At 40.8% G+C, this 21,242-nt stretch overlaps 1 protein-coding gene across 8 annotated transcripts in view; it reads right to left on the reverse strand.

Moving 5' to 3' along the window:
• Nucleotides 1-21,242, reverse strand: part of SRGAP1 (SLIT-ROBO Rho GTPase activating protein 1) — a 310,916-nt gene that overhangs the window by 128,952 nt on the left and 160,722 nt on the right. For all 8 annotated transcript variants that reach the window (XM_086400213.1, XM_086400212.1, XM_086400214.1 and 5 more), the window contains one exon: nucleotides 20,019-20,181. In XM_086400213.1, coding sequence (XP_086256339.1) covers nucleotides 20,019-20,181 — 163 coding nt within the window. The remainder of the gene's footprint in view (nucleotides 1-20,018; nucleotides 20,182-21,242) is intronic.

Consider the following 21,242-nt stretch of genomic DNA (forward strand, 5'->3'; position numbering starts at 1 on the left):
GAAGGTGAGTTCTCTCCAACTGCTTCAAGTATGAAGTTGGAAAAGCAGAGTTTCTCCCCCATTCTGTGGGCCTACATAAGTTCAGATGATGGTAAAACTTCTAATGCATTGCAATAGGATTCTAAGATTCTAACCAAAGGGGACGGAAAACTGATTAGAGCTTCCATTCAGTTGACATTTATTTAATGTCTACAATGTCTAAACCCTGACTTGAATACTAAGTCAATTTTTAATTGTTTCCTATTTATTGTCACTCAAACTTGTCCAAAAGGTACAGTCCCAAAGTGTCTACCTTCTTCCGTTATGAAAACAAATTAAGTATATTGAAGAACATTGGAAAAGTAGAGAACAAAAGGATAAAATGGCTCAGATGGGAAAGAATCTGCCTGCAGGACACCTGGGTTTGATCCCTGAGCTGGGAAGATACCCTGGAAAAGGGAATGGCAACCCACTCCAGCATGCTTGCCTGGAGAATCCCATGGATAGAAAAGCCTGGTGGGCTTCAGTCCATGGGGTCGCAAAGACATGACAGAGTGATTTTCACTTTTACCACCATTATAATTTGATCAGTATATTTCCTTCAAGTTTGTTTATCTACACATAGGTCTCAGTTGTAATCATTCTATAGTAATAAAGTATCTATTTTACTCTGCTTTTTTTCAGTTATCAAACACTTTTCTATGTGCTTATATAATTTTCTGAACATTACTTTTGATTTATAACTAGCCAGTGAAGGTATGTTAACCATTTTTCTATTATGGTTTCCATTATTTCCACTATTTTCCACTATCCAATTCCTTACTTATTCATTTAACTTCACCAATATATTTTACGCACTCTGAACTATCATGAAAGCTGTTCTGAATGCATTCTTGCATTTTATGTTGTTTCTTTGATATGAATTCCCATACGTGAAATTAAGACCCTTGATTCATATCAGAAGAGTACTTTCTAAAAGGGTTATAATGAACTTATAATGCTTCAGGACAATAGGGTCACTCATGTCAGAATCTGGGGTTTATCCAAGACTTGAATCGTCTCTTTTGAAAGAGAAGCCACCAATCCCATCTATTCTGATTGATGTGTTTTTCTGTATGTCATTAGAATTTCTTTTTAAGATAAAGATCTAACTATGTCCTTCCTCTGATTAAAACCCATCAAATGCTTGTTATAATATTTTCAGGATGGAGTTCCAATTTCTTAAATCACTCATAACCTCCTCTGTCAAATCAGTCTACCTTTCCTTCCACAAATCTCAAACCACATCCTTCACACTGTTCATGAACTGCTCATTCCCAGGTCCTGCATTCACATCTCTGCTTTTCCCACGCTGCCCCCCGTGCCTGACCTCCCCTTCCTTCTCTGGCCTGCTACAGTCTTACATGTGACTACTCTGTGAAGACTTACTGTACTTTACCACGTCCTTCAAATAAAGAAACTAGACCCTCCCTTCTCTATGACTTTATAATACATTCATTTGTCATCAATAGATGGGTAAACAGTGCAAACAGTGTCAAACTTTATTTTTCTGGGCTCCAAAATCACTGCAGATGGAGACTGCAGCCATGAAATTAAAAGACGCTTCCTCCTTGGAAGGAAAATCATGACCAACCTAGATAGCATATTCAAAAGCAGAGACATTACTTTGCCAACAAAGGTCCGTCTAGTCAAGGCTATGGTTTTTCCAGCGGTCATGTATGGATGTGAGAGTTGGACTGTGAAGAAAGCTGAGCGCCGAAGAATTGATGCTTTTGAACTGTGGTGTTGGAGAAGACTCTTGAGAGTCCCTTGGACTGCAAGGAGATCCAACCAGTCCATTCTGAAGATTAGCCCTGGGTGTTCTTTGGAAGGAATGATGCTAAAGCTGAAACTCCAGTACTTTGGCCACCTCATGCGAAGAGTTGACTCATTGGAAAAGACTCTGATGCTGGGAGGGATTGGGGGCAGGAGGAGAAGGGGACGACAGAGGATGACATGGCTGGATGGCATCACCGACTCGATGGATGTGAGTCTGAGTGAACTCCGGGAGTTGGTGATGGACAGGGAGGCCTGGCGTGCTGCGATTCATGGGGTCGCAAAGAGTCGGACACAACTGAGCGACTGAACTGTACTGATGTGCTGTATGATTTAGTGGTTAAATGTTCAAACTATAAAACTGAACACCTGTTTTCAAACTCTTGTCTAGGCATAAATTAATTTTTTGAGTTTCCTCAATGGCAAAACAGAGATGCCAATAGTCTCTACATCATGGGGTTTTATTCAGATGGTTCTCATTTTATTAAAGTTTTTTTGATATGGACTATTTTTAAAGTCTTTATTTGTTACAATATCGCTTCCCTGCTTTGGTTTTTTGGCCAAGAAGCATGTGGGATCTTAGCTCTCCAACCAGGGATTGAACCTGTACCCCCTGAGCTGAAAGGTAAAGTCTCCACCACTGGACTGCCAGGGATGTCCCCGTGATGGTCCATATTAAACACCTGACACAAAACCCAGCATTCAGTAAGCATTAAACTGATGCCGCCTATTATTATTACACTCATCATGTTTCTATTTTTCTTCATAAACAGAGGTTTTTTTTTTTTTTGAAAGCAGGGATTCCTAGGGACTGCTCTGGTGCCTGGCACACTAGGTACTTGATAAACTTTGGATGAATGAACGGGACCCAGAGCTGAGTAAGTATGGCTTCTGCCCTCCAGAGTTCATAGTCTCATGGAGGAGGTAGATGGGCCCAAGGCTTCCTGTATGGAGCCCTGTGATAAGTGCTATGCTGGGTGGATCCTGGCCAGATCACTATTCCTAGAACTGCAGGCTTTTTCCCTGGAACCTCCCGGAAAGGAGAGAAAGGAGGGCAGAAGAAAGAGCATAATTAAAACAACAATAATTAAGTACATTGAGCAATCAATCAAGTAATCCACATGGTTGTATTAAATGACCAATTCAGAGGGCCTCTGGCCTCTCATGGAGTTATTTTATAAAGTAAATCTATTGTGATGACCAGTCAAGAAATCCTAACCTTATGCTGAGTCAGAGTTAGGCTGAGAGAGAAAGAGAAAAATCAGATTAAATATTTAATAAGAGGGCTGCATATGATTTTAGTGTCTTACGCTTGGTTGAGTTTTGGATGTGAACTCTGGTTAAAAGGGTCAGGCCGTACTTCCACAGTGTGTGTGCTTTTACATTTCCAAAAGCTCGTGTTCATGTGCTCTTATAATAATAGGATCTCTTAATTCTTGTAAACTCTAAAGACAGCAGCAATAGCATCCTCCCAAATGCCTAATGGAAAAAGTTGGGTTGGGCTTAATGGCCTGAAGCAAACTTCGGGATCATATTAATAGCATTTCTGCACATTTCCTTTTTATTTGTCAAGGGACATCATTTTGTACTTGTTAAAGTGACAACTAAATATCACTACATGGAATCAGCCTCACGATCTACTTCATTTCCAAGAAGAAAAATAATAAACATTCTTTTAGATAAAATTCCATGTCACTAGAAAATGTGGGAAAACTAGGAAAAGCAATAGTAGATATAGGGGAAAGGGTGAGTTGCTCAGTTGTGTCCGACTCTTTGTGATCCCATGGACTGTAACCCACCAGGCTCCTCTGTCCATAGAATTGTCCAGGAAAGAATAGTGGAATGGGTTACCATTCCCTTCTCTGGGGATCTTCCCAACTCAGGGATCAAACCCAGGTTTTCTGCATTGCAGGCAGATTCTTTACCATCTGTGCCACCGGGGAAGCCCAGTTATAGGGGAACCACAGCTTAATTTTGAAATAAGACAAAACTTCACCTTACAGGAACTATCTGGGGTATCTCCTAGAATGTTTACTGATGTAATTGCTGGCCAATGAGGCATTGCCTGTGAGCAGGCAAAGGTGCAAAGTCAGGTACACAGTGTCACTCATAACTGCGCAGGTACAAAGAGTACTTGAACAGATTAAGCAGTAAGTCAAGACTGAAATTTTAAATCCTACAGGGAATAAAGTAAATGAAATAACTATTTTCATGTTCAGCTTGTATTACTTTAACTCTTCAAGAAGCACAATGTTTCATGCTAGAAATATTTCTCCACTCAAAATGGTGATACACTGGAAACAGCACTTTAGTGTCACTAAATGAAGAGACATTCAAGCACAAACTCTCAAGAGCTGATGTAAATAAGCCAACCTAACTAAAATTAGAATGTGTCATGAACTCCAGTCGAGACTGTAATAATTAACTAAAAAAAATCAGGGACATATTTCCAGGCCACTTTTAAATATGCTGAACCTTACAAAAACATAATAGTTCAGTTTTATTATTCCATAAGCCTCTTGTCCTTCTCCATCAGAGGGCAGAGAGACTGAAAACCACAATCACAGAAAACTAACCAGTCTGAACACATGGACCACAGCCTTGTCCAACTCAATGAAACTATGAGCCATGCTGTGTAGGGCCACCCACGATGGCTGGGTCATGGTGGAGAGTTCTGACAAAAAGTGGTCCAATGGAGAAGGGAATGGCAAACCGCTTCAGTATTCTTCCCTTGAGAATCCCATGAACAGTATGAAAAGGCAAAAAGATAGGACACTGAAAGATGAACTCCCCAGGTCGGTAGGTGCCCAATAACTGGAGGTATGTGGAGAAGTAACTCCAGAAAGAACGAAGAGATGGAGCCAAAGCAAAAACAACACCCCACTGTGAATGTGACAGGTGATGGAAGTAAAGTCTGATGCTGTAAAGAGCAATATTGTATAGGAACCTGGAATGTTAGGTCCATGATTCAACGTAAATTGGAAGTGGTCAAACAGGAGATGGCAAGAGTGAACACTGACATTTAGGAATCAGTGAACTAAGATGGACTGGAATGGGTGAATTTAACTCAGATGACCATTATATCTGCTTCTGTGGGCAAGAATTCCTTAGAAGAAATGGAGTAGCCGTCATGGTCAACAAGAGAGTCCAAAATGCAGTACTTGGGTGCAATCTCAAAAACGACAGAATGATTTCTGTTCGTTTCCAAGGCAAACCATTCAATATCACAGTAATCCAAGTCTATGCACTGAAAAGTAATGATGAAGCAGAAGTTGAATGGTTCTATGAAGATCTACAAGACCTTCTAGAACACCCAAAAAAGATGTCCTTTTCATTATAGGGAACTGGAATGCCAAAGTAGGAAGTCAAGAAAAACTGGAGTAACAGGCAAATTTGGTCTAGGAGTATAGAATGAAGCAGGGCAAAGGCTAATACAGTTTTGCCAAGAGAACGCACTGGGAATAGCAAACACCCTCTTCCAACAACACAAGAGAAGACTACACATGGACATCACCAGATGGTCAACACTGAAATCAGACTGATTATATTCTTTGCAGCCAAAGAAGGAGAAGCTCTATACAGGCAGCAAAAACAAGACTGGGAGATGACTGTGGCTCAGACCATGAACTCCTTATTGCCAAATTCAGACTTAAATTGAAGAAAGTAGTGAAAACCACTAGACCGTTCAGGAATGACCTAAATCAAATTCCTTATGATTATACAGTGGAAGTGAGAAATAGATTTAAGGGACTAGATCTGCCAGACAGAGTGCCTGAAGAACTATGGATGGAGGTTCATGACATTGTACAGGAGACAGGGATCAAGACCATTCCCATAGAAAAGAAATGCAAAAAAGCTAAATGGTTGTCTGAGGAGGCCTTACAAATAGCTGAGAAAAGAGAAGGAAAAGGCAGAGAAGAAAAAGAAAGATACACCCATTCGAATGCAGAATTGCAAAGAATAGTAAAGAGAGATAAGAAAGCCTTCCTCAGTGATCAGTGCAGAAAAATAGATGAAAACAATAGAATGGGAAAGACTAGAGATCTCTTCAAGAAAATCTGAGATACCAAGGGAACTTTTCCTGCAAAGATGGGCTCAATAAAGGGCAGAAATGGTACGGACCTAACAGAAGCAGAAGATATTAAGAAGAGGTGGCAAGAATACACAGAAGAACTATACAAAAGAGAACTTCATGACCCAGATAAACACCATGGTATGATCACTCACCTAGAGCCAGACATCCTGGAATGCAAAGTCAAGTGGGCCTTAGGAAGCATCACTACGAACAAATCTAGTGGAGGTGATGGAATTCCAGTTGAGCTATTTAACAGTTTGTGAACCCTGAACTTTCAGATGTTCAAGCTGGATTTAGAAAAGGTAGAGGAACCAGAGATCAAATTGCCAACATAATCAAAAAAGCGAGAGAGTTCCAGAAAGACATCTACCACAGCTTTATTGACTATGCTAAAGCTTTTGACTGTGTGAATCACAATAAACTAGAAAATTCTTCAACAGATGGGAATACCAGACCACCTGACCTGCTCCCTAGAAATCTGTATGCAGGCCAATAAGCAAGAGTTAGAATGCGAGATTGAACAACAGACTGGTTGCAAATCAGGAAAGGAGTTATGTCAAGGCTGTATATTGTCACCCAGCTTATTTAATTTATATGGAGAGTACATCATGAGAAATGCTGGACTGGATGAAGCACAAGCTGGAATTAAGATTGCTGGGAGAAATATCAATAACCTCAGATATGCAGATGATACCACCCTTATGGCAGAAAGTGAAGAGGAACTCAAAAGCCTCTTGATGAAAGTGAAAGATCAGAGTGAAAAAGCTGGCTTAAAACTCAACATTCAGAAAACGAAGATCATGGCATCCAGTCCCATCACTTCATGGCAAATAGATGGGAACCAGTGGAAACAGTGGCAGACTTTATTTTTTGGGGCTCCAAAATCACTGCAGATGGTGACTGCAGCCATGAAATTAAAAGATGCTTGCTCCTTGGAAGAAAACCTATGACCAACCTAGACAGCATAATAAGAAACAGAGGCACTACTTTGTTGACAAAGGTCCATCTAGTTAAAGCTATGGTTTTTCCAGCAGTCATGTGTGGATGTTAGTATTGGACCATAAAGAAGGCTGAGTACGAAGAATTGATGCTTTTGAATTGTGGTGCTGGAGAAGACTCTTGAGAGTCCCTTGAACAGCAAGGACGTCAAACAAGTCAGTCCTAAAGGAAATCAACCCTGAATATTCATTGGAAGGACTAATGCTAAAGCTCCAAAACTTTGGGCACCTGATGTGAGGAGCCAACGCATTAGAAAAGACCCTGCCACTGGGAAAGATTGAGGGCAGGAGAAGGAGGGGACAACAGAGGACAAGATGGTCGGACAGCATCACCGACTCAATGGACATGAGTTTGAGCAAACTCTGGGAGATGGTGCAGGACAGGGAAGCCTGGTGTGCTGCAGTCCATGGGGTCGCAAAGAGTCAGACACACCTGAGCGACTGAACAACAACTGCGATAGTTGTTCGCTGTCTTGCAGCTAGTAGTATGGAGGACACTTTGTTTATAACACTTCCAGAGCTGGAAGCTAAGATCTTGGGAGGACTAGGAGACAACATACACCTCTCAGTGACCTGCATTGCTTGCAATCACGCTGTTTTGTAGAGATGGTCCAAACCCACATTTGCATAGTTAACATAAGCCTAAGAATCTTGGAATTATGGTTAGATTTTTTTTTCCCCTCTAACAGGCTAAAGAGCCATCAGATAAAGGAGTAGAAGCTTTTAAATCTGATTAGGATGGACTGAAAAACAATGTCCTGGTTTTAAATTTCCATCAGACCTTTCATAAAATAACAACAAAAAGCCATTTGATTCATTCTGGATCTACATGAATGAGAACTTTTAGAAGACAATATTGTAAGTATGGAAATACTCTCTGGCCATAACTTATGACAGAGCAAAAACCATCACCCACATTACTCATGCACCAGCTCACTAACTAGTTTCCCCAAGACTGTTTTTTTTTTTTCCTCATTCCAATATATTCCTTACACTGCTCTCCAAAAACAAAACTGATGATGTCACACCCTGATGCAAAATCTCTCTTTGCTTCCTTTGTTGCTTAGATGTGTGTGTGTGCTCAGTTGCTTCATTTGTGTCTGCCTCATTGCGACCCTATGGACTGTAGCCTGCCAGGCTCTTTCAGTCCACAGGATTCTTCAGGCAAGAATACTGGAGTGGGTTGCCATGTCCTCCTCCAGGGGATCTTCCTGACTCAGGGATCGAACCTGCCTCTCCTGCGGCTCCTGCATTGCAGGCAGATTCTTCACTGCTGAGCAAGTGGGGAAACCCCTCTAGTTGCGTAGATGACAACAACATACCAACTGCTCACACTGGGAATCAAAATTTTTGCACGCCTGCAGCCTTCACCCCCATCAGCCATTTCTAGAGCTCAGATAGGTGCTACTCCACTATGTACGCTTTGCCACGTTACAGGCTACACTCCTAATCCCAGCCAGCTGTGTAACTGATACGAGCTTTAGGTTCAAGCCAAAAAGAGGTGGCCTACAATGACAACTGTAGTCCATGGAATTCTCTAGGCCAGGATACTGAAGTGGGCAGCCTATTCCTTCTCCAGGGGATCTTCCCAACCCAGGGATCGAACCCAGGTTTCCTGCATTGCTGGTGGATTCTTTACCAGCTGGGCCACAGGGGAAGCTCAAGAATACTGGAATGGGTAGCCTATCCCTTCTCCAGGGGATCTTCCCGACCTGGGAACTGAACTGGCATCTTCTGCATTGCAGGTGTATTCTTTATCAACTGAGCTATCAGAGAAGCCCAAGAAATGAAATTTTAATGGGAATGTTTATTCAAGTCAATGCATTAGACAATTATGGTTCTGTGTTCCACTGGACACTACCAAAGTTTAAAAAGTGACAGTGATGCTTGTATTTATTCACTATCAATTACTGAATATTATGGAATTTTCTCAATTTATATAGTTCACATATCCAGTGTCAAATGTTGTTTTACTTTTTAAGTTTCTAGGTTGATCTGACAAAGTATTTTGTTGGTAAAATTTCTGCTTATTTCTATGTAATTGCTTCTCTAATAATGAGAAAAGCTTTTTTTTCCCCTATGAGATTTAAAAGGTACTGAAATCAATCTGTCAGCCACATTCAATATCTCTTTGTAACTGCATATTCTGGGTTCGATCCCTGAGTTGGGAAGATCCCTTGGAGAAGGAAATGGCAACCCACTCCAGTGTTCTTGCCTGGGAAATTCCATGGACAGAGGAGCCTGGCGGACTACAGTCTATGGGCTCACAAAAGAGTTGGACACAACTTAGTGACTAAAGTACAGTAATAACAAATAAACTGGAACTGAATATGTATGTGTGTGTGTGTGTGTGTATAGTATGCATTACTATTATACATATATTTATTCTTTTTTCAAAAGTCTCTTGATAGGAGATAAGAGATTGAGAGTCTTTACCCTACTCATATTTGCTAATTTAATCAAGAGTTATAAATCAGGTAATTGAAAAGCAAACCAAACTGGAAAATTTCTTTTAAACAATGTTTGGAAAAATGGAAAACTCAAGTTGGATTAATGGTTCTTGACTTCTCCCCCAGGGGACATGTGGTAACCTCTGAAGGTATTTTTAGTTGTCACAACCAATAAGGTGCTACTGGCATTTAGCAGGTAGAGAAACCCACGGTCATCCAATTGTTCTTCCATCAGTAATGTGTCATTTTTCTCCAATTGCTTTCAATATTTTTTTTGGTTAGCTTTTTCTTGATTATGATGTATGCAGGTATGGACTTCTTTGGATTCCGCTAGCTTGGGTTTTGCTGGCTTCTTGAATGGGTAGGTTTATCTCATTTGCCAAATTTGAGAAGCTTTCCTGCAATTATTTTTTGAAATATTTTTTCTACCTACTCTTTTTCTCCTCTTCTTCGGAGACTCTGCTAAAATGAATTATCAGACCTCTTGGTGTTGTCCCAAAGCTCCCAGAGGCACCGATTATTTTTTTCCCAATCTTTTTTTCTCTCTGTTGTTCAAATTAGATAGTTTCTACTAACCTACCTTCAAGATGAACAGAAACTAATCTCTTTGTCTGTTATCCTTATTCTTCTATTGAAACCCATGTAGTGAGTTTTTAGTTTTGATTACAGCAAGGAGATCAAAATGAGTCAATCCTAAAGGAAATCAACCCTGAATATTCACTGGAAGGACTGACGCTGAAGCTAAAGCTCCAATACTCTGGCCACTTGATGCAAAGAGCCAACTCATTGGAAAACACCCTGATGCTGAGAAACATTGAGAGCTGGACAAGAAGAGGTGACAGAGAATGAGATGGTTGGATGGCATCACCAAATCAATGGAGATGAGTTTGAGCAAACCCTGAGAGACAGTGAAGGACAGGGAAGCCTGGCGTGTTGCAGTCCATGGGTTTGCAAAGAGTTGGAAATGATTTAGTGACTGAACAACTACATTTTTCAATTCTAAAATTTCAATTTGGTTATTTCTGTTAATATTTTTTTTTTCCTGCTGAGACGTTATCTTTCCATTCATCTCAACAGTATTTGCTCTCACTTTTCGGAACATTTTTATCATGGTTGCTCTACAAGTCTTTGTTAGATAATTCCACCATTTGTATCATTTATTGTCTTTTCCCCTGCCAGTTGGGGTTTTCCTGGTTCTCTGTATGCTGAGTAATTTGGATTGTACTCTGGATATTTTGAATATTATGTTATGAGACTCGGTCTTATTTAAACCACATGTAGAATGTTAATATTTTTGTCTTATCAGGAAATCAACCTAGTTGAATTCAGGATAGTGGTTTGTTTCAGTATCTGTTCTAACACCTTTGTAGCACTATTTGGATCTGACCTGTGCATGCAGCGTCCAGTGGCGAGTCTGGAGCCCAGGCAGCAGTCTATCCCCTAGTTCAGCTCCCAAAGTCTTTGGGAGGTATACTGCTGAAGATCAGACCCGAGCATGTGCAAGTCAGAGCAAGCGCAGGAGTTCATAAAGAACTTTATGAGATAGCTTTTTAAATCTACACCCTAGGACTTTTTGGTTCTTTTGCCACCCCCTTTCAGTCTGCAGCTCAGAAAGCTGGAGGTTTAGCTATTCTATCATGTCACGAACTTGTCATGACTCATTTCTCCTCTAATTCTCTTAGGAAGTAGACAGCATGTGATAGTGTTACGCAAATACAGCCCCATCAATATGGGGTCTTGCTGAAATGCCTTGAAATTTCTGTTATGTGGATGACACTCATCTCTGGCTTCTAATACAGATGTTAAGTGTTGATTATTTAGTCATTCAATAAATATTTACAGAGTAACTACTATGTGCTAGTCACTGTTTCAGTGAAAAATACAAGGTTCCTTCCTCTCAGAAACTTACATTTAAATCGAGGCGAGACAGAAAGTGAATAAACAATAAGCAAATACGTAACATGTCAAAAAGGGGTAAGTGCCAGAGAGAAAAATACAGTTAGGGAAGGGAAGTGGGGGTACAGCCTTCTATTTAGAGTTAGGTGTGAGTCCATAGAGTGAGCAGAGTAATGGGATCTGCTTGAAGGTAAAAGGATTGTGCCACTCTTTCCTGTTTATACATTTCATTAGTCATGGCAAAGAGATCTTGCGAGGTAAGGAGGCTGCAGGCCTGGGGCATGCTGCGATCTTGCTCGGTCGGTCCCTGATTTCATGTCTTTTCATTTTAAGCATCCTAACGCTGTATAGCCAAAGCACAGTTTTCATGTGTACCTAGAGAATAGGCTAATTCTCCATTAACAAATAGCATCAGGTCTGAATTAGTTACTGGATATTGCTCCCCATTCCTCTGTGGTAAACACTGGTGTACTTGGGGCCAAGTTTCTTTAAGGCTTTAGTTTACAATAAATGTTTGTTTTCTTTGGGCCTTATACAACATGTTTATTGTACAAAAACCAGAAATTACGGGCAAGCAAACAGAAGAAAATAAAAGTAACTTAGAGATACCCATTTAAAATAATTTTGTTCTATACACTTCTAGATTTCTTCTTTTTTTTTTTTACCATAAATAAGTTTCAAGTGCTTTTTGAAAATTATTCTCAATGCAATTATGGGTTCAACTACTATAGACAAAATGTACAGTTTATCTGACCTCGGGTTTTTTAAGATTATGTCACTTTCCAAGGAGAGAGACACATAACATCTGCTTAATGTTCTAGTTAAAAGTCTTTAACGGGGACTTCCCTGGCAATCCAGTGGTTAAGACTGCTTCCTCTGCAGGGGGCTGGTCAGGGAACTAAGTTCCCACATGCCCTGTGGTGTGGACAAAAAAAAAGTCTTTAATAAAGCTTGTAAACTGATGGTGAATGCTCTTATATAATAACTCACCTGCTAAATTTATGGCTAGGTCAATCACATATGTCTTAGGGGAGATATGTACACATATAGCTGATTCATGTTGTTGTACAGCAGAAATTAACAACATTGTAAAGCAATTATACTCCAATTAAAAATATTAGAAAAATCATTATGGCCTGTTGTCACTAGGTAATAAAAGGCAATAACATAAATGCAGGAACAGCAGCACTAACAACTGCCACTTACTAAGCACTTAATATGTGCCAGCTATCCTGTTAAGCAATTTATAAATACAAATTAAAAAGTTTCTAAAATATTTCAAAAAGTGCATCACTGTAAGAAACCATAGCTTGATTTTGATTTATTTCTAGAAAAATGAGCTAACTGTAGAGCTGGTAAAACTCAGGAGAACCAGCTGGTAGTGTTAGCCTGAACTATACTCACTTATTTATCCAGGCCTCATCAATAATTAAGCTGTCCCCTGAGGTCACCAGAATACCATTTAATTCTTCTGCTACACTGCACTGAAATGCTTTGAAAACGTTCCTCTTGTTATATTATTTACCACTGATGCAACAGCATGCTAAATCACACTGGTACTTCTCTGCTAATAACATAGTCAATTTATTTTGCAGAGGCTAGATTACTCTTCAGTAAATCACAGCCATGACCATCTTTACTCTAGAAAGGCAAAAAGTAAGAATTTCATCCAAAGCATGAAATTCTAATACCATTCTCTGACCTAATAATTCTGTTTCAGTGATATAAGAAAAATATCAAAGATGTGTGAAAGATTTAAATGTCCAATAACAGGAAAAGAACATGGCTGTACTGACAGTGAAACATTATGCAGGCACCAAGTATCCTGTTTTAAAAGATTATGTTAGGGCTTCCCTGGTGGTTCAGTGGTTAAGAATCTGCTGTCAATGCAGAAGACATGGGTTTGAACCCTCGCCCAAGACAATCCAACATGCTGTGGGGCAACTAAGCCTGTGCCCACAAACTGCTGAGTCTGCCTCCTCTGCAACATGAGAGTAGCCCCACTGGCCTCAACTAGAGGAAGCCCGTGTTCAGCAATGAAGACCCAGCACGGTAAATAAATACAATTACATTGAAAGAAAAGATTTCTTCCACACATAGGAAATGCTAACAATATTTTCCATGAAAAGGGCAGGTTCCCAGGCTATCTGCAATGAAATTTCAATTTTGTAAAATACATATATATTAATATGCATATGTTTGTCTAGTATACATATGAATACAGAAAAGATACAGTCAGGAATACTAGCAGTAGGTAGTATTAATATGGGTAACTCTTATTTCCAGTTTTATATCTTTTGGTGTTTTCTAAATTTTTACAATGAGTATATATTTTTACATTCAAACAGAAATAAGACTCATTTATATATAGATTTGCAGGTTTCAGATTTTTTTAAACTTACGAACTTTTTCTTCAAAACAAGGTTAGAGCCTTAGAGATCTGTACTAGATTAGTAACATTTATTAACTTAAACCATCTGTGTGAATATTAACTTATTTTAAATAAGTCTAATTGAAAACACCGGTCCCACCTCCCCACATGAAATATCTTTCTACTAAAGTATTTCTACTTTCTACTAAGGTATTTAAATAAAATAGGATTTTCTTTCTACTAAGAAAATTTAAATAGAATAAGATTGGCTTGATCATAATTTTAAAATGACTAGAAATTTCCAAATCTTACTAGTACTCTCCCCTTCCTTTCAGATTATGCCACAAAATCAATGATACCAAAAGCGGGTTAATTTCATTCCTGTGAGTCTCAATCTGATAATCTAAGGCATTGAGGCCAAAGTGAGGTAATTCTCAGTGGCTTGCAGCCAGTCTCTGCTGCTTTGAACTTCTGTCTATAACTCGGATGACTGACAGATTTTGCTGCCTCATCCAGGACTATCTTTCTTCAGGATTTTCATTAGAAAGGAATAGGGCCAGAAACCACAGTGTTCCAGTTCTCGGAAGTTTCTATCCTGTGCATTCTGTAACGTCTCAAATGACCACTGAAAAACACCAACAAAGTTACAGTAACTATGAACTATCTAAGACCCACAGACAAAGACAAGAAAACATATGAGCGAGCCAGGCTCTGCAAGTTATAGCTGAGTCTTTTGCTTCCTCATCCCTGAAATGTGACTAATAATCCCTGTTCTCTGGGCAACTGTGAGGGTGCATGAGTTAATGTGTGGAAAATGCAGGGCACAGAGTGAAAATTCAGTAAAGTGGTAGCTAGAGTACTTTATGTCATTACTATCGGTGAAGAAACAAAATAAATTATACCAGTACACATATCTATGCAAAATAAGGATAAAAACATTAATAACTTGAAAACAATCCATGGGGAAATGATAGGCTTCCTTGATGGCTCAGATGGTAAAGAATCTGCCTGCAATGCAGAAGACCTGGGTTTGATCCCTGGGTTGGGAGGATGCCCTGGAGGAGGAAATGGCAACCCACTCCAGTGTTCTTGCCTGGGAAATCCCATAGACAGAGGAGCCTGATGGGCTACTGTCCATGGGATCACAGAATCAGACACGATTGAGTGGGTAACACTTTCACAGATAATTTAACATATTTGAATGCTACTTTTTAAAGTTTCTTGGCCACATGGCATGTGAGATCTTGGTTCCCCAACCAGGGATCGAACTCAGGCCCCCCGCACTGGGAGCACACAGTCTTAACCACTGGTTTAGTTGCCAAGTCGTGTCCAACTCTTGAGACCCCATGGGCTGTAGCCCCCAAGCTCCTCTGTCCATGGCAAGAATACTGGAAAGGGTTGCCATTTCCTTCTCCAGGGGATCTTCCCCACCCAGGGATCAAACTCGGGTCTCCTGCACTGCAGGCAGATTCTTTACTGACTGAGCTATGAGGGAAGCCCACTGGGCCACTGGGGAAGTCCTCAAAGGCTACCATTTTATGGGGCTCCCTTCTAAACTACACACTTGTATTAAACATTCTTAGTGTTGATAATGAAGATCATGTGATAAAGTGCATAAATAAAGTGATTACTGCATGTTAGCTGTGGTCTTTGCTATCACAATGGTGAACTGCTGACATTAATTACATTTTTATGTGTAGCATACAAACTGCACATTTTCTGGCTGCAGCACCAACCCAGATGCTGACCACTCTTCAGTCATGAGTAATGGAAAGAAGGCAGCAGAATCTCATCCTTCCAGGAGGCAGGGCTGGAGCACAGGGCAGGAGGCACCTCACCACCCCTTGTTCTTCAGGGAAGAAGTGAGGACTGGTCAGGCTTCAGGGCAACTAATCCCCAGCACCACAACCAACTAACTCCTCCCCCCAACCAACCGCTCTAGGGTCTGAATGCTGCAACAAAAGTTTCTATTTGGCACAACTAAGATTCAAGACCTGAGGCAGCCAAATACACAAATATGGGAAAAAAAAAAAAAAAAAAGACTGCCCAAGTGAAATAGCAGTCGGGGACTTGAGAGGCACAGAAGAGCTCTCCAACACAGGTATTCACTGGGTTATCCCTAACTTCCCATTAACTGTTGAAATGCAAGGACCAAAATTTTAATTCAGCTACAAGAAAGGATATTGGAGCATTTCTCAGTCTGCTTAGAAATATGTTTTGGAACTTGATAAAAAGTGATACACAAATAACATGTGATGATCTGGATGTGGTCTTCACAGTTGTGTTACATAGTCTCTTTAAAATGAGGACATATTTAGGATAATGTCTGGTGTAAGCTCATATTACATAATTATTGTAGGTGTAGGAAATAAGTGTTTACAATAAAGATAATAACAAAGATAACAGCTAAAAACTAGTTAGACTGTATTAGTATTAAATTCAGACGCTGGGGTAAGTAGCTTTCCATGCACAAGTCATGAGTTTTCCATACAAGTATCTGAAATAAGTGACTATATGTACTTTACAGACTTATAAACTGAGATTTAAGAGGTTTACCAACACTTCCAGGTCCACATAGATAACAAGAGAGACAAAATCAACATTCATACCCAAAATATCTGATGTTAGAGCCTTACAAATGAATCAGTATGTTATTCTGATCAACCATACAGCTGTGTAAGAGGTTGCATCTGTCAAGCGCTTAGCATCTATCTGGATCTTCATATAGATGTGGGGTTATTTTTGAAAAATGAGGAAGTCGCAAAATCCCCTGAAAGAAGAACAAGCATTATGCTAAGGACTTCACAGAAGTTCTAAAGGTTATTTCAGACTGGTTCTAATCACTTCCTTCTATTTTGACAAAAAAGTATGCTTCTGGAACCACAGTAATAGAAGAGCTGGAGAAGGAGATGGCTTGGCAATTTTAAAAAAGCAGAAAACACTAGTCTTGGTTTTTAACCTAAAGGGATATGAAGTTCTCTAGACTTGACAGATATGGGTCTTGGCTTCCTACCTTCCTACATTTGCAGATGACAAATGTGTCCTAGTGGGCTGATCTGGCTCCTCAAGACTTTCCAGTCTCTCACTCTCTTGTTCTTAATTTTTTCAGCAACAATATACATGAAATGGTGAGGTATGTCATCTGCTGGGTTTGCTTGAGGTGCTAGAATTTGATACCTGTCATTGTAATGACCGTTAACTTTCCAGCTGATCGGCAATAGAGGTGAGAACACTGTTCACTCTACTAAATGCTGAAGCAACCAGGAGTCTGCTATAAATAGGCAGCTTCTAAGGAGATGAGTCCCAGAAAATCTGGATAAGAAGACGACTTCTAGGCAGCAAACAGGCAGGCATGGTGTGTGTGTGTGTTTACCGTACATTCCTCAGGCCCTCTCTCAAGAGCTATATTTCCCCAGCTACTGGGAATATTGGCTGCTGGCTGATGAAACTCACAGCTGATCTTGCTCTTGGAATCTCTGTTGGGAATTACCCTCCAGCAGTGGGAGCTGCCTCACCCCCAAGATTACTTAGCCCCTCCCCAAGGGCAGCTCAGATGTAATGTCTGCAAAACAAACATAAGGCCTCCTTGGTGACAAACTCCAAAGGGCCATCCCAACCTCTGAGCACCCATTGGCTTACCTTCCCCTTCTGCCAGTCCCTAGCCCTCCCTCCCCACTCCTGGAGATAGAGGAGTGTACTTTCTTAAATCATCTCCCAAGATCACAAAAGCACAAAAGTTGGGATTCAAGTCCAAATCCATTTGACTCTCAGCTCTAAGTTTCCATCAACTTTAAGAAGCCCTTGACTTTGATTTACAAAACACAAATCCTTATAGCTTAGCAAGACATGCAAAGTGGAGCTAGTGGTAAAGAACGCGCCTGCCAATGTGAGAGATGTAAGAGACCTGGATTCAATCCCTGGGTCGGGAAGATCCCCTGGGGGAGGGCAGGGAAACCCACTTCAGTATTCTTGCCTGGAGAATCCAGGGACAGGAGCCTGGGGGGCTATGGTCCATAGAGTCACAAAGAGTCGGATGTGACAGAAGCGACTTGGCACGCACGCACGTCCTTTCTAGCCTCACACTCCATCACTCAATCCCATACAATCTCTCACCAAACTCACACCAAACTCTTTCCTCTTCCTGAACACGTCATGCTTCTCCTTTCCCTGGAACAGTTCACTGTCCTCATCTGCTTGATGACCATCTCCTTCTCCCACCGGTTTGTCTGTAGGTGTTTCCTCCACTGGGAAGAATTTCTTGGCCCCTCAGGAAGGTTAGGGATTCCCAGGTGGCTCAGTGGTAAAGAGTCCTCGTGCAACCCTGGAGATGCAAGAGATGTGGGTTCGACCCCTGCGTTGGGAAGATCCCCTGGAGAAGGGAATGGCAACCGACTTCGGTATTCCTGCCTGGAGAATTCCATCGACAGAGGAGCCTGGCCGGCTATATTCCATAGGGTTGCAAATAGTAGGATACAATCGAGCAAGCGCGTGCGCATGCACGCACGCACGCACACACACACACACACACACACACACACACACAGAGTGTAAAGCAGAGGAGCCTGGCCGGCTATATTCCACGGGGTCGCAAATAGTAGGATACAATCGAGCACCTGCGCGCGCACGCACACACGCGCGCGCACACACACACACACACACACACACAAAGAGTAAGGTTAAGATCTCCATCCCTCAAGTTTCTAGAGCAGGTTGTATGTTCCCTAATCGTAGTGACTGTTAACTTTTTAAGTGATTCTGTGCAGGCAGGAATGTCTTTTAACTCTGCTTCCCAGCCTGGCATTTAAAGATGCTTTGTTGAATGGATGAATAAATGAACTCAGCTGAGTTGCTGGTCCCGGAGGCCCAGACTGAAAGGTTGCCAGCATCCCTGTGACTTGGAAGCATTATATATATAGCATCATACAAATTTGGATAAACTACAACCTCCTTGAGCATGAGGACTAGTTTTTCTTTATTGAAGTAGCCTTTCCAAGACCTGACACCATCTCCCACTCATAGATGATAAGATCCAAAAAGTCCACTGAACCAAATGAAGACTTAATAGAAAGGACTGACATCTGAGAAAATTACTTCACTTTCCTAGGTCAGTCTAAACTATTAAGATACACAAGATATTTCTCTGTTTTCTTAATATGCTCTTATGTCCAAATTTTTAAAAAATTTCTCCTTTGTTTGAAACATGCTTCCCTCTATTTAACAGAACAAAAGACAACTTCAAGTTTGCTAAATTCCAGTTCTAGGTCGGGGATCAAATCTAATGTGGAGATATCAAACATGACTAAGAAGTTTCCCAGCTGGCCTGCACAGCGCCATATTGTTGTCCCTTTGAGACATAAATATACTTTTAATCTACAAGGGGCTTTCCTCCCAACTTTCTGAAACTAAGACTTACTGACTAGAGGTACAGATATTAGTACAGACACCAAACACCCCAAGTATGATGCTTAGGATGTGGGGGAGAACCACTGTCCTATAAACATAAAAACTGAAAGCCAGTTTTACTGGGCAAGTAGCTGCCTTCTCTACACAGGAAATGGTCCAATTTTGTTATTGCTCTCAACAAAGATGTCCAAACAACAACAACCTGCTGAGAGTTGGCTGAGACGGGTAACAATGATAAGAAGTCTTAAAAACCCGGCTCCTTTGTTTTTTAAGTGGATTTGGGAAGGAGGAACCTCTCTGGCATGTAAGGGACTGAATTTCCGTGCCCCGTGGGATTTTTTTTCTTGTCAGTCTCTCACAGCCTCCATTGCTAGTCTGGTGGGAATGAGAAAAACCGTGATAACATTTTCCCAAGAGAGCACCACATCTGGTTATCTTCTTCACAAGTCTCTGATCATGTGTGAGCCTAAAACACAGTTCTTAAGGCTTCTCCTCTCTGGTCTGTTTTTTTTAATAACCTCAGGAAGTCTATTTCTAAGGACAGAGGTGCAATTTGCAAGTATACCTCATTTCAAAATCCTGCTCACATCATTCAGGTCACAGATTCGGTGTTCTACAACTCTACGAGTGTGCCTGCTCAACTTTTTATTGTGTCTTTAAGATATCTGGTGTGTGTGTGTGTGTGTGTTAGTTGCTCAGTCATGTCTGACCCTTTATGACCCCATGGACTGTAGCCCTCCAGGCTCCTCTGTCCATGGACTTCTCCAGGCAAGAATACTGGAGTAGGTTGCCATGCCCTCCTCCAGGGGATCTTCCCAATCCAGTGATCAAAGCCAGGTCTTCCGCACTGCAGTCAGATTCTTTACCGTCTGAGCCACCAGGGAAGCCCAAAATATGTTCGCTTATTTATTTTTTGAATGTAATCTCTATTAAATACCACTAAGTATTTAAGGCACCGGACCCTTCCCAGTCTTGGTTACAGGCTCAGTGGGTATAGGGAAGCAATCTCTGGTGGGACAGATGGAAGATACCTTTTTAAACATCCTGGTGGAATCCTCACTTATCTGCATGAACCGCATAATCACGTTGTTCAGATAGATGTCACTCAAGGTGGCGTGGTCTTTGCTTTCTCGCCTCACTTGGTTCAGGAGCAAATACCAGCAGTTCACTGGAGACAATAAGTTCTGGTCTTTCCTAAGAAGTGAAGAAAAGAGAATTAGCATCAAGTTCAAAGCTGATCCAAGCAGCTGAGGGACGTCACAGAGGCAAAACCAGGAGCCACAACACATGGGCGGCTCTTATTTCTTCTCCTCTGGGCATAGCTCTTAGCAAGACACTCAACAGCACTGGGCTTGGAAAAAAATACTTGGACCAAGAACACCAGTCAAAACCTATAATCCTGACAAGGGCCCAGAACCTGAACACACACACACTCACACACACTACTCAGGCAGGCCTTCAGCTTTAATCACCTCATTGAAGAAAGCAGTTTATGTTTACATAAAAATCTATTGACTACTATCTCACAGACAGACTGTGGTTTGCCACTGAACACAAAGCCTGCTTTGAATGTCCAGTATGCTGCTGGAAGAGATTTGGCTAGGTATACTCTCCATGGGACATAAATGTAAGGATGATTTACTAATCCCCTGATACTTAACCTCCAGCCTCCCAAAAAGTGTTCCTGGGAAGCAGAACTTTATAGCATTGTCTCAAGACTCATGAATAGAACCAAGAGGTTCACTGGCTTATGACCTGTCACATGTCCTTTTTAAGCTCACTGAGCTGTTTCCTTATTTTATTCCAGGTAATAAAGTGAAAAGTGACTATAAACCACAAAAGGCAACTTGCAAAAAATCTTACCAAAAAACTCCAAAGAAAAGCAATGACTAATAGAGACATTACTGTTTTAAAAATATATATATGATATTTGTTTTTTGCTTTTTACTTAAAAAATCTAACTATTGGAATTTCCCTGAGTGTCCAGTGGTTAAGACTCTGCATTTCCAAAGCAGGGATTGTGGGTTTGATCCCAGGTCAGGGAACTAAGATCCTACATGACATGTGGCATGGCCAAAATTTTTTTAAAAATTATATTAAAAAAATAATAAAAAAACTAACTCTAAAATGGCAAAATGGCACAGAATGTTTTTCTCCTAACTTAGAGACACTAGTGCAATTTTCTAAGACATGTTATCCTCCTACTAGTCATGATGATTCATGATTCTGAATATTAACTAAATTAGAAAACAAAC

The sequence above is a fragment of the Bos grunniens genome, chromosome 5, assembly GCF_055505025.1.
Source record: "Bos grunniens cultivar Pamir isolate PY7600 chromosome 5, Bosgru_T2T1.0, whole genome shotgun sequence".
In the NCBI taxonomy this organism is placed as follows: domain Eukaryota; kingdom Metazoa; phylum Chordata; class Mammalia; order Artiodactyla; family Bovidae; genus Bos; species Bos grunniens.